The 17153-nt window shown below is 39.2% G+C and overlaps 1 protein-coding gene across 1 annotated transcript in view; it reads left to right on the forward strand.

The window, feature by feature from the left end:
* The window catches only part of PIK3C2G (phosphatidylinositol-4-phosphate 3-kinase catalytic subunit type 2 gamma), a 262202-nt gene that overhangs the window by 51056 nt on the left and 193993 nt on the right, over positions 1 to 17153 (forward strand). Inside the window, exons 10-11 of the mRNA XM_067558969.1 lie at positions 6583 to 6705; positions 15734 to 15767. Coding sequence (XP_067415070.1) covers positions 6583 to 6705; positions 15734 to 15767 — 157 coding nt within the window. The remainder of the gene's footprint in view (positions 1 to 6582; positions 6706 to 15733; positions 15768 to 17153) is intronic.

Below are 17153 nucleotides of genomic sequence, written 5' to 3' on the forward strand. Positions count from 1 at the left end.
ACTCTGAAAACTCGTGTGTGTGTATGTGTCTGTAGAGATAAAGTCCCTTGTCTTACTAATCCATATCCACGTGTGAAAAAGAAAAATAGTAATATTCTCCAGATCTGTACAATAAAAAGCCTTTCTAATCCTCTGGCTGTGTCATTGTTAAGGTGGTGACAAAGCTGTCCCATTTTAGAAGCTCCTGCCTTCATGGTTATGTGTATGCTGTACATACAGAGAGGAAAATCTGCAAACATTTAATTTAAAAGTCAAAATGATGGGGGAAGGTAAAGGAGGAGGAAAGGAAAATGAAATAAGTAGAAAGTGGTGAGTCAGTTTAAGACTGAAGGAAGCTCCAAAGTTTACTGGAGAACACAAATGACCATAATCAATCTCCTTCCCCCTTCAGTCCTATGCCAATAGTTTCTTTAAAAAACTTCCTTGTTTTATTTTTCAAATTTCTGGTCTAATTAGATCTGTGAAGTTAGACCAGTGGTACAGTTATCCCAATGTATTTGTTTATTTGTTTTAAAGATAGGCATTAATCTTCTCATTACTGTTTAGTTACAGACCTTCAGATTGAAAATAAAGTTCATCTCAGGGACAGTTTTTCTCTTTCGGACATAGAAATGGATGAGTTACAGAAATAACTTTATCAGTACATTAACACACTCTAGCTCACTAAAAGGAATGTTACCAGTATAGTGACAGCGAATATTTAATAGGAGAGTTTTTGCTTGCTCAGGGAATGTATTTCAATCTTTAAAGCAGTCAGTAGTACAAATATACAAGGAATCCATGGAAATTATTTAAAATATTTTCCCCAGTATATAGTATGTAATATTTTTGGAGTCATAGAGTTTAAGACCAGAAGGGATCACCAGATCATGTAGTCTGACTGCCTGAATATCACAGGCCACCAAAACCACCCAGCACCTGCATACTAAACCCAACAGCCAATATTAGACTACAGTATTACAGCCCACAGGAAACTAGATTATTGTGTGCCACAGATAGAGACTAGGAAGGACCAGAGAGCACCAGTGCCTGAAGCCCACACGATAACAGGGAAAGAACAACCTGAGATATACCCAGTTAATCCTGGCAAGTGACCTGCACCTACACACTGCAGAAGAAGGGAAAAAACACGAAAGTTCACTGCCAATCTGATCTGGCGGAGAATTCTTGCCTTGTCCCACATATAGTGATCAGTTGGACCCAAAGCATGTCAGCAAGAACCAGGCAACCATGCTGCTGAAAGAGAGACTGATGGCACCCCACCTCAGAGTTCTTCCCCCTGATCCAGTGTCCTATCTATAGCCGTGGCCATCCCTGATGCTTCGGAGGCAGGACATAAAACAAAAAAAATGAGAGTACACTGGGGGAGGGGGAATTCTTCCAGACCCCTGCAAAGGGCTGGCTGAAATCCTGAACCCTGAGCTTTTAGGAACAAAACATAAACTAAAAGTGAGCCCTGGGGCTGCTGAGCCCTATGCCTCACCATTACAAACAACCCCATCATACAACCACACTCCTAAATTTGTCCAGCTCTCTCCTAAAAACTAATTGAGTTGTTTGCCCCCACACCTCCTATTGGGAGGCTGTTCCAGAATCCCACCCCTTTGATGGTTAAAAACATTCTTCTTATTTCCAGCCTGAATTTGTTCATGGCCGGTTTATAACCATCAGTTCTTGTGCCATCATTGTCTTTTAGCTTAAATAGCTCTTTACCATCCCTGGTATTTACCCCGGATGTATTTGTACAGAGCAGTCATATCCCCTCTGTCTTCTTTTTGCAGTAATAAACAAGCCAAGCTCTTGCTGTCTCTGATTAAACTAGTTCCTCCATTACCTTGATCATCCTAATAGCGCTTTGCTGCACCTGTTCCAGTTTAAATTCATCTTTCTTGAACATGGGTGACCAGAATTGCATACACTATTCCAAATGAGGCCTTACCAATACCTTGTACAATGGCATTAACATTTTTCTCTCTCTATTGGAAATGGCTCACCTGGCTATTCCTAGGATTGCCTTTGCCTTTTTCATAGCCTCATCACATTGGTGGTTCACAGTAATCCTGAGATCAATTCTCACATCCCTGTCTCTCTCCTCTGTCATTTCCAGCCCCCATCTTGTAGAAGAAATTCATATTATTAGACCCTAAATGTATGACTTCTCACTTTGTACTACTGAATTTCATCCCATTTTTGTCACTCCAGTCTTCAACATTATCCAGTTCTTCCTGTATAATATTCCAATCCTCCTATGTATTTATGATGCCTCCAAACTTTGTAGCATCATCAAATTTTATTAGCATGCTCCTATTTTTTGTGCCAAGAGAATTAATAAAAATATTGAATAATGTTGGGTCCCAAGACCTATTCTTGAGGAATTCCACTAGTAAGTTCTTTCCAGTCCGATAATTTACCTTTCAGCACAACCCATTGCCTTCTCCCCTTAAGCCAGTTTCTGACATACTTTACGTTTCTTGTATTTATGCCCATCTTCTCTAATTTAACTAACAATTTCCCATGTAGTACTGTGTCAAATGTTTACTGAAGTCCAAGTATATTAAATCTACTATGTAGAAGAGTTCCATAGGGGTAGCTATTTAGTCTGTATACAGCAAAAACAAGAGTGCTACAGAACTCTCGTTGTTTTTTTTAAATCTACTACATTTCCCTAATCTAAAAAAATTAGCTATCTTCACAAAGAGGGATAAAAGGTTAGTTTGGCACAATCTATCTTTGGTAAACTCATATTGCATTATGTTCCCTTTTCTATTTATCTCCATTAATTTAATTATTCTTTCCTTCATAATTTTTTCTAAAGCCTTACATATTACTGAGGTTTAGACGAACAGTTCTATAATTGCCCATATCACTTTTTTCCCTTTTCTTAAGTATAGGTACGACATTAGGTATTCTCCAGTCATATGGCATTATTACCCCAAATATACAGATGTATTAAAAATCCCTTATTACTAAACCAGCAGTCAGTCTCATGTGTCCATTCTTTCAGTATTCTGGGGTGTAAATTATCATTTCATCCTGATTTGACTATATGTTTTGTTCCACTTCAGATGAAATAAGTTTTACTTTTAAATACTCATTTCCATCAGCCATATTGCCTTCATGCACGTGTTCTATATTATCATCCTTATTCAAAACAGAGGCAAAGTATTCATTTAGTTTTTGTGCCAGCCCTAGATTGTCTTTAATCTTCTTCCCATCCACACTGCATAGTGGCCCAACCTCATCCTTCCTTATTCTTTATTTATTTATTAAACTAATAAATGTCTTTTTATTTTAATTACCTTGGCAAGAGCTAATTCATCTTGCTTTTTGCAGTTCTCACTTTATTTCTATGTTTTCTAATCTCCACAGTGTACTTTTCTTTGCTGGTCAGCCCCCTTTTCCATTCCCTTTAGGTTGTCTGCTTACTCCCTATGTCTTTCTGTGAATATCTCCCAAGGATCAATCATCACAAAACCTTCCTCATAGAACCAATCCTTGAGCCATCTGTTGATCTTCATTATCTTGTCATGCCTTTGCCCTCCTTCTCTAGTGACCAGAAGAATTTCTAATAACATTTTTGAGGTGTTTATTCATCTGTTTAGATCTGGAGCCAGTCCCTATGAGTTTTTCCCCTTGCTTCTGATGCAAATTTTAGATAGTTTTTGTACAGCTGATATGAAGAAATTCCAAGCCTCCTCCACATTAAGTTCTTGAACTCTTTAATGCAGTTGACTTTCCCAAGTAATTCCTTTAATTTCTCAAAGTCTGCCCTTTTGAAGTGAAAAAATCATAGTTTTGATGACTTGGTTTTGATTATCCTTCCATTTAATTTAAACTGAATCAACTCATGATCACTTGATCCAAAGTTATTTCCTATGACCTACTATGATGTCTTCATTACTTACCAAAACTAAGTAAAAAATAAATGACATCACTTCTTGTTGGTTCGGTGACAATTTGATGAAGAAAATTGCCATCTATCATTTCCAGGAATAATTGGACCCTAGCAGAATTAGTAGCATTTATTCTTCAATCTATATCCAGTATGTTCAAGTCTTCCATTATGACACAATTTCCAACAGTATTTATCACTGATAGAATCTTTTTTTACAATTCTTACCTAAAGTGATTTTGATCCAAACAGATTCTGTTTTGTCCGTACTGTCGCTTCTTATGTCTTTAGTTTCCCACTTCATTGATATACAACACTACCCTATCAATTTTACATGTATTCCTATCTGTCCTAAACAGCACATACCTTTCAATACTTTCAGTTATAAATGCTTTTTCACCAAGTTTCTGTAATCCTTGTAATATCTGATTTGACCTCGTGCACCAGTAGTTCCAGTTCCTCATTTTATTGTCCAGACTCCTCACATAAGGATACAAATATTTCCATTGTTTCTCTTGGATATCACTCAGTTTTCTATCCAGATCAGATCACTAATTGTAGCATCTACTTGTCTGCCACTCCACTCAGTATTTGTAATTTTCTTCCTTTCTGTTAATACTCTTACTTTGTGATGTTCCATTATCCTTTACTATATCTTCATTTAGCTGATTTTCCTCCTCCTGTGTATTGAAGCCCAGTCATGGAGTTTTCATGAGTCTCTCTCAACCATCGCCTCTCATCTCCTAGTTAAAAGCCTTTCTTATCAATCATGCTAGCCTTGATCGCAAAAGTTTAATAGCCCAGGTACTCCAGTGGAGTCCATGAGTTGAGAAGAGTCTTCTTTCTGTGAATATCTCCCAATGGTCAATCATCTCATAGAACCTTCATAGCTTCCTCATAGAACCAATCCGCAAGCCATCTGTTGATCTTCTTTATCTTGTCAAGCCTTCACCCTCCTTCTCTAGGGACCAGAAGAATTCTGCTGAAAATCACCTGAGTTTCCACTTCTTTCAGCACCTTACCCAGCTGAGTATACTCATCCTTGCTATGGGAATCTAGTAGTGTCATTCATCCCAATATGTAGCACAATCAGTGGATTTATCCATGCTGCCATCAGGATCATCATTAGCTTCACACCCACACCTCATATCCTTGTTCCTGGCAGACAACATTCTCTTCTCTGGAGCTAGTCTGGTGAGAACCTACTGAGTCTTCTGAGTATGGAGTCCCCAGCCACATAGACCTGTCTCATCCTGGTTTTGGAATGAATCTGTCTTGTGCTGCAGTCCCCTATACATCATCCTCACTTTTCCTTAAGCTCCAGTCCCTGGTTATCTCTGTCATCTCTACCACTCTTCTGTAGGGACTGACTTCCCTTCTTTTCTTCCTTTCCACTGCATCATCTACCTGTCTCCACCTCATTCCCCAGTGCAACAAACCTGTTACTGAACTCTATTTCATCACCACTAACTGAGTCTCTGCCTGTCCTCATGGATACATTCTTCCATGGATCACTCTACTCTTCTGGTAGTTTGTCCTCCAGATACTTTTGTATGGAAATTGTCCACAAAACTTGGGTTGTCTATACCACCTTCTCATTCCTGTCCTGCATAGAATCATAGAAGATTAGAGTTGGAAGGGACATCAGGAGTTCATCTAGTCCAGCCCCCTGCTCAAAGCAGGACCAATATTTGAGTCCCCAACTGAATTCCATCATCATCTCCAGCTGTATCTCTAATTTTTGCATGATCTCTACTATGAGCTCTATCAGGTGACATTTCATGCATAAGTTGTTCCGTCAGATTCCCACTCAAAGATGATATACTCTCTTTTGGGTCCCAAATTCTGCTCTTAAGTACATAACATATATCTGGAACAACTCAATTTGGGTAAAAGACAGTGTAATTGGGCCAATGGGCTTGTAAAATACAATATTTTAGAGGTCTGGACTTGTATTTTCATGAACATTTAATAGACTGGAAATATACATTTGTGCAGAAAAAAAGTCACAAAATACTCAATCTCCAATCGATGTGTCAGAGGTAATTACTCTAAGGAGTCAGTATGTCTAGGAAGGAGGAACATAGCTCTGAAGAATGGCTTATTGATATTAGTAGAAGACAAAAAGTGGTGATAACTCTGAGGGTTCATGTACATCTTTTGAAGTTTCCAAGACATCTCAGTTCAAGTTCCAACAGTATTTGTTTGTTCAGAATTTGGTTGTTTTTTGTTACATCATGTTTTGCCTTAAAATCCTTCTTAGAGACTAAGTTTGGCACATTTTTCAATCAAAATAAGGAATTGGTCCAAGAAGCCTAGGTCAAATTTGCCAAAAGGTTATTGCACCTCCTCAAAACCTTTGGTGAAACTGGCCTGACTCTTTCAGGTATATGTAACCAAACACCAAAGCAGGTGATACCTGGCTTGTTAAAGATTTCATTAGGAAAGTTTGACTTTGCTCTATAGGAATGATGTAAGGCATATAGAGTTTCACACCTGCTGTCTTGAAGACTTTACCACTCCTTAGTGGTCTGCAGAGTTCTTGGGTTTATGTATGATGACTTTTTTCTTTTGTGCCAGACATATTTTTGGATGTATCCACTGACTTCAGTTTAAATTAGTGATAAATTTATTGTGAGGTATTTCTATTAAATAAAATACTATGGTTTTTTTCTCCTTGCTATCAACAGCATAAAGTGGATAATGTGATTGAAGAAGCTAAAGCAATCTGCAGCGTTCTCTGTTCTGTGGAAACAAGGGCTATTACTGATGCAGTCAAGAAACTCCATTCAGTGCCATTGGGAAAAACACAGGTAAAGGATGCATTGAAACCTTTGTAAGGCTGGCCTAAGGAGCTAATATGCTATTTCCTCTTGAACATCATGACTTAAGTAGTTATCATTCATTTATTCATTGATCAAGATGATTGGTCAAGGTAATGTCTTGTTACTTATTTTCTCAGAGGCAAATATTATGAAGAGGCAACATAACAAGAGAAAAGGTTGTGAGCAATGAAACGTATGACTAGAAATCAATAAAAAGTTGATCTTGTGGATAAGGCACTGAACTTGGACCTAGAAGAGCTGGCTTCTGTTTTCAGCTCTGCCATTTATTTCTTGTGTGACCTTGGGCAAGTCATGGAAGATAAGATTTGCAGAGGTTCTGAGCACACACAACTCTATTTTAAATCAGCATTTGGGGAACACAGGTCCTCCACTTTACAGAAAATCAGGCCATTAATCACTGTGGGTTAGTCATGCTTTCTCTCATTAATGAAATTCCTATTTCAGCATTTTAAGAAGTTTAATTAAATACTAAGTTTTCGTCTGTCTTCCCATAAATGGTCTCTGTCCTGCTGTCCTTACTCATTGACTTGATTTTTCATGTGGAAGAGACTGCAAGATTGGACCCATTCTTGTTAGTTTGCCCAGTCCTTAGTTTTATCCATAATCTATCATTTTATCTCCTACACAGTAGTTGAATGATCAAAAATTTATCTCCTACTTAGTTTAATAATCAAATATCAGAACAATGTTTTGGCCCATAAATCTTGTGACGTATGTAAGAACAGTCTTCTTAAGGCAGGAAAATAAATGGGTTAGAAGAAGAGTATGGAGAGATGCTCATCTACCCAAAAAGAATTTAAATGAATAGTCCTGTTGGCTGGGTTGTGAATACCATGATGATGCCCCAAAGAATGGACAGTGGGTAAAGCTTCCCCTGGCAAAGGCTAGCTCCCTGTCCCACCTCTTCTGCCTGTGGCCCCGCCCACACACCACCCCACTCCACCCCATGCTCAGTCACCTCCCCCTCTTGGCCCCCCTACCGTCTGAGGGATGCAGTGGGCAGGAGGGTGTTGTGGGGGCTGGGGTGAGGAGGGAAGCGGTGGGCGGGGGGTGTCTCATGGGGGAAGGACGCGGCAGGTTGGGGTGTCTCGGAGCGTGGAAGAGGAGGGATGTGGTGGGTGGGAGGGTGGAGCTGGGGAGGAGGGTGGAGGACAGGAGGGATGCACGCGGTGAATGGCGGAGTCCTCCAGAGAGGGAGGATAGAGTGGAGGAGAGAAGCAGCCAGGCAGTAACATGTGCTGGGGGCTTTGCAGAAGGGGCAGAGCAGGGATGGGAAGAGGCGGGGCCACCATGGCCCAAGTGTCTGGCAGCGGGTCAGCGGCAGCTGCATCTCCCCTGGCCTATTATACCTGACACCCATGTCCCAAAGCTGTAATTGATTGGCATCCTTTCATCTGAAAGAGACGGTGGAAATTGCAGCCTATGATGTAGATGGTTTGCAATATCTCTTGTGTCTAAATAGTCCAATCACAGATTTGCATAATCTTTGGCAGTTATTGCAAATATACGTGTCTTGGTTGGGAGCTGCTTGCTTCCTACAAGATCTTTTCTCTTAAAGCTGTAGGAGCCAGCTCTTGTCATGGACTTTGATGTCCTGATGGAGATGATGGTGCCACTTGTTACAATCACTTGTCAAGGCTTCCCATCGGACAGGATCAATTCCAAATTCCTTCATATCTGGCTTGCATGTGTCTTTATAGCGAAGCTTGGGACTTTCTGTTGTTCTTGTTCCCTCTTATAGCTCTCTATATCTAATGGTTCCTGATATGATAGCTATCCTTAGGTATGCATCATCTTCCAACCTGCTCAGATGGACCAACCGGTTCAGTCATCTTTGCTTGAATAGTGCTGTCACACTTGATACATTTGCCCTTTGAAGAATCTCTGCGTTGGTAACTTTATCTTGCCATTTGATGTTTTGTATACGGCATAAGCAGCGTAGCTGTTTAACCTTTTCTCCTGATGAGCGTAAATTGTCCCATGTTTCCCCACCATACATGAGGATGCAAGCTGGGTACACTAGCATTTTGGTCTTGATGGTAAGCTTTGAGTTGTTCCATGCTCTTTAGTTAGTCTGCTGAAGGTGGTGGCAGCCTTTTCAATGTGAACATTTAGTTCTTTATCCAGAGAGAGGTTGGTAGTCACTAGAACCTAAATAGCTGAACTTTTGAACTACTTCTAGCTGGTTTGCATTTAAGGTGATTAAAGCATCTTGTGGAGCCCCCTGCCCTAATACATCCATTTTCTTAATGCTAATAATGAGAGCAAGTGCCTGACAAGCACTTGAAAGGTGATCCATGAGTTCTTGTGGGCTATAAGGGCAGCAGCATCAGCGAATAGAAGTTCCCTAATTAGCACCTTTTTTTCTTTTCTCTTTGCCTTAAGTCATGAGAGATTGAAAAGTTTCCCATCCGATCTTGTGTGGAGATGCACTCCAGCTTTCATGTCCTTAAATGCACAATTCAGGAGTACCAAGAAGAAGATTCCAAAGAGTGTAAGGGCAAAAATAAGTTCTTACTTCACTCCGCTTTTCATCACAAAGCTGTCTGAAGTAGACATGTCAAACTAGACAAGAGCTCTCATGTTGTCGTGAAATGAACATGTAAAACTTAACAATGATGATGCACATCCTATTTTTTTGGAAATAGACCTGCTCTGTTGACTGTGTCAAATGCTTCGGTTAGTTCCACAAAGGCAATGTACAATGGTCAGTTTTGCTCTCTGCACTTTTCTTGAAGTTGATGCAGAGAAAATATCATGTCTATAGTTGATCTTTCAGCCCTAAATCTGCACTGTGATTCAGGATAAACATGATTCGCCAGCCAGTAGGTGCACTAAGATGACTTTTGCAAAAGCTTTTCCTGCTACCCTTAGTAACAAGATACCACTGTAGCTGTTACAGTCACCTTTTCCCCTTTGTTTTTATACAGAGTGATGTTTGTGTCATGCATCTCTTGTGGCACCTCATCCTCTTTCCAGCATTTAAGTAGCAGCTAATAGAGATATGATAGTAGGCTTTCTTTTCCACACTTAAGAATTTCTGCTGGGATTTTCCAGGAGTCTTGCCACTCAATAGCAAATCAATGGCTTTGCTTAGCTATTCTACAGTGGACTCCACATCTACTTCTGGCATGACCTGTAGAGTTGGTATTTGATCCAGTGATTCACTGATGATATTCCTTTCTTGTGCATATCTCTCTGAATAATGCTCAACCCAATGAGGCAGATACTTACTTTTATCTGTAATAATTTCATCACTTTGCAATTTAAGAGGGGCAACCTTATTGACAGTAGGGCCTAGAGCTTTCTTCAGGCCACCATACATGACTTTGAGATTTCCTGTGTCTGAATCTGTCTGTATCTCTTCACAGAGCTTGGTCCAGTAATGATTTGTACAACATTTACTGCTTGCTGTATCTCAGTTTTTGCATGTCGAAATCTCACTTTGTTGCTGTCTGTTGGTCTTTTATTGCGTTCCAGATATGATGTGCTTGGGGGAAAGAGATTGGTTTGAAGAAAATAAATGTTATTAATGTTAATAACAGGTAATAATTCCATTTCATTTTCTTCAAACCAATCCTTTTTTGATTATCTCTTTCCTCCAAATGTAGCTAAATCTGTTTCATGGATTGTTGTTCTTAAATCTTCTCAAAATTTCTCTGCCTTCTCTTGTAGTGACTTCCCATGCATGTTGAGTTGAAAAGCCTTCACAAACTCCTTGCATTTCCTCTAGTTTTTTATGTTAGTAGTGTTGATTTTGAGCTTGCTTCCAAGTTTTGCTCTTTCTAGTTTCTTAGCTGTAATCTTCACTTTGCTAATGATCAAAGAGTGGTTAGTGTCACAATCAGCACTGTGAAATGTTTGAGTGTTCTGCACTGAAGGTAGGTCTTTCCTCCTGATGATGAAAAGATCTAATTGGTGCCAGTGGCCTAATCATGGATGTTGCCATGACACTTTGTGGCGATCTTTTTCTGCAAAATATGAATTAGTAATACACATTGTAATACAGTCATTGACTGTTCTCAGTCATCTTGCCAATGCCAAAATGTCTTAGGTAATTTGGCCATGAGTTATCTGCGCCGACTCTTACATTGAAGTCACAAGGAGGAAAAGTTGCTTAATTGATGGTATTCTTTTCACGACTTGGTACAAAGAGTTGTAAATTGTATCTTTCTCCTCCGGGCTAGATTTGAGCATTGGTGCATAAGCATTAATGATGTTCACAACGCTGATAATCATCTGAAATGTAAGTAGGATAATGCACTCTGACTTCCCAAAGGGTGTTTCTAGGAGCTTTACCTACTTATTTCTCACGGAGAAACTGACACCATGCAGATGATTTTCTTTGCTGATTGTAACCTGCCAGAAGAAGATATAATTGGCCTCTTGGTCAGAACCAGCATCTGCAAGTCTTGTTTCCTGAAGTGCTGCAATATCAACATTGAGTTTGTACAGCTCACAGTCTGTCAAAGCTGACTTCCATATGCTGTTTGTATATTGTAGGTCATCATCATCTGTCAGTCCCGGGCACAGGGTCCTATCATTCCAGCTTCCAAGCCGGAAAGTTCTTAATTTCTTATTTTTTCCAGGTTCAAGATTTCTGCCACCTTCAATGTTGTGTCCATGCTGCCAGCATGAATGAAGTGTCCTCTCCATATAATATGGCTGCAATAGCCTGGGCAATTGATATGCTTTTGTGTCAACATCTCCCTCTTGGCTTTACTGGTTTGGACAAAAGAAAGGACAGAAGTCTATACATTTGGAACCAGCTATGTTGCAGGAATTGTCAGTGCAGAGGAGACCTCCTATGTACCTGCCTTTGAGGCTCCACTCTTAGATTGGTTATCAGCAACATCTGAAAGGCCCAATTTGTTCTGAGTGGATGCCATTGGCAAATACACTAAATGAATTTGCTCATCTGCTCTTTGATGGCATTTCCTCCATCGTGGTTCCACTACCTTCTTCAGGCATTCATCTGCCTGAAGCCGTTGGTGCTTCCTGAGGGTTCTAGGTCAGTTAACCTCTGCCCAACACTTAGTGTTCATCAATATAGGTTATACCACTTATGGTCATAGCGGTAGCAGGTTCTCAATTCTAACCTGACCTGACCTTGCTGTGATTGTGGAAATCTAATTTAGTTGTTTTGTAGCATTTCAAATAGCATGAAAGAGATACATGGTACAAGCAATGACTTTTTATGGCATATTACACATTTCCCATCAGTCATTTAAATCTGTGTTCGTTACATTTTCAAACCCCAATACAATCATCATCCCATCCAAGTATTTTTATATGAGTAAACCTGAGGCTGAGAAGTGAATGGACTTGTCGAAGGGTACATAGTGAATAAAAGAGCTGGAATTCAAGCTCAGAAAATCTTATTTCCTAGCCCTATGTTCAATCTTTCTAGACCAGGCCATAAGACTGGATAGCTGAATTTTCTCACAGTAAATCAGATCAATTGGTTTCCTTTAATTTCTTCCGTCTTATTCCTTGTTCATTGTTAAGTCTAGTTTCTATAGCACCCTGGTGCTTCATTGATAAGCATTTAAATCCCTATCCTGTGGAGCCTCCGATCTCAGTGGGTCTGTGAAATACCACACATTTTCTGGTGTGGTGTTAATTTAAATAGAAATATTCACAAGAATATTCTTCTGGTATTTCAGATGCCAGCTCAACAGAGAAATAAATAAAAGAAATGACAGGAGTATATGACAAGGCTTACTGACTCTCGTAGGTAGATTCCATCTGCCATTTGTGAGGACAGAGTTAAAAATCTTCTCCCTGAGCAGAGTATTTTCTTCAGTGGCATGCTCTTAATATACAGATGGCTGAGAAACCCAGTACTCCTAAATGCAGCAAAGAATTATGGGGGAAGAACTATATGATTGCAGGTCTTCTTACATGAGTCTTAAGTTTGTTAGTGAATGAAATTGACAGCTTGGGTTCTGCTTTTCTTTGGGGTCAGTTCTTGGTCCTGTAAAACTGTAAACTTGTTTGCCTTTGCAGATCAAGTTGTCATTAATAAAACTTTTCCTGTCTTGTCTAGTTAAATTGTAAGCTTTATTTGTATGAAAAACACCTATCACAGTGGAAGCCTGACCTCAGCTAGGATCTCTAGATGCCACTGTAAAGCATGTAATAAATGATTATGATGACGATGATGATAATGGTGCTGTTTACTCATCTGTTATGGCCTAGTCTGAACATTAAAGAGAAAATCTTGCAGATTCTTTTCTGACAAAATACTTTCTCTCCAGCCCTGAATAGAATATCCAGATTGAAACAAACTTTACAAAGTAGTTTCACGTTGGTAAGATTTCTCTTCTATCAGCATTTGTTTTCAGGCTTGGTTAGTTGAATTAGGTCACTGTCCCTTGAAGCCTTGTTTTGAAGACTGTCCATGACCTTGACTAACACCCCCTCCCTCCTTTGTGAGACAGAGGTGCTTAACAATTGACTTAAAAAAATAGCTGAAGTCAGCTACCATATGGTTCCTGTGCCAGCAGATGTTGCTGCTGCTGCTTGTTTCTTACTCTTTTCAGAATCAAGTTCTAGGACAGTCAAGTAGACTTGAGCAGCCCCTCAAAAAGTCCAGGTTTGCTGCATAAAGAGCTGCTTCTTACCCAGAGGCTGCTGAATTATAAATGTCATAGAAGCAGGCAAATATTGTGCTGCATTTTTAGTAACTCAAGTTCAGTTAAGTTTTCCTAGTATTATTTCCTGTATATATGTATAATATGTATATATGTGCAGGTATGGATAAATGATGAGCCAGATCTTCAGTAGGAAATAACTTAGCTCACCATATCTATCTCTATATCTAGACAGGTAGCCGGAATCAGTATTCAGCAGTGTATTATTTGATGATGGGCCAATTCCTCAAGTCTTTATTCAAGCACAACTCACACTGAAGTCAGGGGAGGTTTTGTATGCATAGGAGCTTTGGCCCCATGAAAAATACAGTGCAGTGTCATTTGGCCACTGTTGACACATTTTTTTCCTTGATACTTAGGGATCTGTGGACCACTATCGTATCTAATATGTCTGGTTTAGGTGTTTCTATAGTACCCACCAGCATAGCAGCCAAAGTACTGTAGGTTTCCAGTGGGGTTGCCTGAAATCAGGGTGTGTAACTGATTCAAGGATCATCCTTTTTCCAGTTAACCAAGCAGTTGGTGCCATTGCTCAAATGAAATTTGCATAACTACTTGCTGCATTTCTTGTGCTTTCAGGCAATATTTCAGGCAATAGAGAGATGATAGAAAAACAGTTTTAATTTCTTTCTCACATGGTTTTCTGATGGTTTAGGGTATTGTGTATTGTGGTTTTGTTTGGAATACTTTTTACACATCTAGTTGACGGGCTGCCTGCATACACTACACCTCAGGGAAACTGATGCTTGTGCCTTCCAGGGTAAATTACATATGGTAATTTATTTTTGTATATCTTGCTGTGCTTCTATCTATGCCATCAACATTTATATATAATAGTGCCTAAATTTCTTCCAGCTCTGTGTGTTTATTTAAATCACCATCATTGCCATGAAATGTACTGTGAATGGGAGATTATGAAAGAAGTTGGTATCAGTGATAGTTTCTGCATGAACTGGTGGTGTGTCTCTCTAAAAGATTCATGCAGTCTTTCAACCACCCTGACCCTGGGAATTTTTAAAATCTATTGAAGGAAAATTCTGGGCCTGCTGTACAATTAATGCTTTTCATCCTTGTCTTGCTCTGTTTTACTGTGATTCACAAAAAGTCTTAGGAGACCAAATCATGCCAGAACAGGTGCTAATCCATTACGTATTAAATGGGCTACAGTATGTTGAAATTATAAGAACTGTTCCAAAAAGGTTATTTACTTTACACAATGCAAGAGGATAAAACAAAGGTATCTGTTCTTATTTGTTTCACTGTATAAATATTGTGAGAAAACATCTCGAACCAGTTTGCTTTTTCTTCTCTGAAGTAAGCATTTGACTTCCATTCATATTAACCAGATGAGTGCTGCCTAACTAGCTGGATACTGGCATTGCTCATATGTCAGGTGTGAATGAATTACAGCTTTTAAAAGGATCCTCTTAAATAGAGGTGCTACTAATGTGTGGTCTCCCTGATCAACACCAAAGGGATTAATGCGTATAAGGAAATAATTGACCCTTCAGGACAGGGCTTGAGAAGGTTCCAACAAGGTGCTGTTAAGAAATTAACCAATGACATACTGCAGTATTAACTTTCTTTAGGCATTATCTATGCTTCAGCTGATTATTTCAGCAACGCATTTATAGCTTCTTGGTAAATATGAATCTATTAATGGTACTTATTGCAAATGAGGACTTGGTGGCACAGTTGGTTAAAATTAAATTTTAAAAAGGGGCTATTAAAGTTAGCTTGCTCAGTCCATATTTAGGCGCACAAATAATTGGTCTGATCTTTCAGAGGTTCTGAGCACCAAGCAGCTCCCAGTGAAGACATAGGGAGACGAGTGCTCAACACTCGTAGAAAATCAAGCTTGCGATTTAGCTATCTAGCAAGGAATTGGGAGCCTAACTTTTAGGCGCCCCATTTTGAAAAATTAGTGGGGCTCAAGTCTGACATGGAATTGCTTATAGAAAGAGACACCAAAAAGATGGGAGAGTGACAATATTGTGATTCCCTGGGCTTCAGAGCCTGAGCTCCAGCCTGAGCCACAGTGGCTATCCCGCTGTTGTTGCCCAGGCTCCTGCAAGGCTGAATCTGTTGCCCCAGGCTCCGAGACTCGTGGCTGTGGGCTGTGCAGATGTATCCTAAGTGAAGCTTGTGGTATAGACAGGAACTAAACCCTGATCTCCTGCATCCCAATCTAGTACTTTTCTCTCATGATCTATGCTTTCCCCTTTTGCTCCAACAGCGGGTTACCTTAATGCAAATACCATTTCCCACATTAATAAAATCTGGTGTTTAGTCTTTTTTGTATTATAAATACTCATGATATTTTTTTTTTGTCTTTTTAGACTTCACTTCAGAATGTAGAAACTCCAGTCAGAGGTAAAGATGCTTCTTTTAGACATTAATAAAAAAATAAACAAATTAGCAAAATGTGTATTCTTATTATTCAATTTGAATTAATATGAATGAAAATTCACTTCTTAATTTATAGCTTAAACCAGTTGCTGTAAGAAAAACAAATGCAAGTGTTTCAAAATCTATGTAGATCATTATATTGTCTCAAATTCATCTTAGAGTTAAAATAGTCATAATTTTTTTCTCAGATTAGAAAATATAGTCAGTTATAGGGGGCATTTTAGAAGGAAGAGTGGATTGAGATCCCTTTTTAGAGGTTGTCTTAAATCTCCCTTCTTTTGCTGAAAAAAAGGAGAAATGAAGCATCACAGCGAAGCTGCGAGTATAGGTTTATCTGTGACTTTTCTATCCTTCTTTAATAAACTCTAGTGCTGTTATGCTCATGATATAATTTAAGGGATTTAGTAAAATGGTAATGGGGGCAAACAGGTATCCATCTTTAGTCCCTCAGTTCAAATCAGACCAGGTTACTAGTGACTGAAAATTGTTACTGCCTGATATGTGTTTGATGGCTTATGTGAATTAACTAATGGTCTCAGTTCATTTGCTCAGTCAGTGTCAACGTTGCAAAAAAACCCTCCCATTTTTGCATCTTTCACTCTTTTTTTCAGCATGATCTGAACTTCTGAGAACTGAATGGACACAAAGAATGTAGAACTCTTCATGCCTAGGGTTTGTCTATACATGAAAGTTGATCCAAAATGAATTTAAACTGAATTTAAAGCAGATTAATTTTTTCTGATAGGATTAATTTTCTGTGTATGGTTTATTCCAAATTAGCTCAATCTACTACCAAAGTGGATTAAGATAATTCAGAATAAGGTACTCTAAATTCGTGTATGGACACTTTTGTTCCTGAATAAATCAAGAACAGCTATTCTGGAAAGGTTTCTTTTGTAGACAAGCCTTTAGTGGTGGTTCTGGTCAGGGCTGGGTATGGTTACCAGATCAGTGCCAAGGTAGCTTGTACTACCGCTAACCAACTGTACCTGTACCCTGGATAAATTGGGGATTTTAAACTTCCAGCATTTTTTGAATTAATTAAAAATAAAGAAATACAAACACAATTATATAAAGAGCTCCTCTGATGCAGGAAAGAGCATAGTGTTCTTCTGTATAGCAGAGAGATGAGCATGCAGGTGCTACAGGCAGGACACAGGTGCTACGGGCAGGAATTCCTCCGCCTTGGAGCTTTGTTAAACTCTACTTGGGTCAACAATTTGCTAAACATGAAAGTGATTAATAGTTGCCAATTGCTATCTACCCCTGATTCACAAAGGCATCTTCTGCTGCACTCTCTTTGAAACACCCTGGTGGTGAGAATCTAAACCATTTCTCTGTATGAGGCTA

The sequence above is a fragment of the Emydura macquarii genome, unplaced genomic scaffold, assembly GCF_026122565.2.
Source record: "Emydura macquarii macquarii isolate MOO-44397 ecotype Brisbane River unplaced genomic scaffold, CSIRO-AGI_Emac_v2 contig_2205, whole genome shotgun sequence".
Classification (NCBI taxonomy): Eukaryota; Metazoa; Chordata; order Testudines; family Chelidae; genus Emydura; species Emydura macquarii.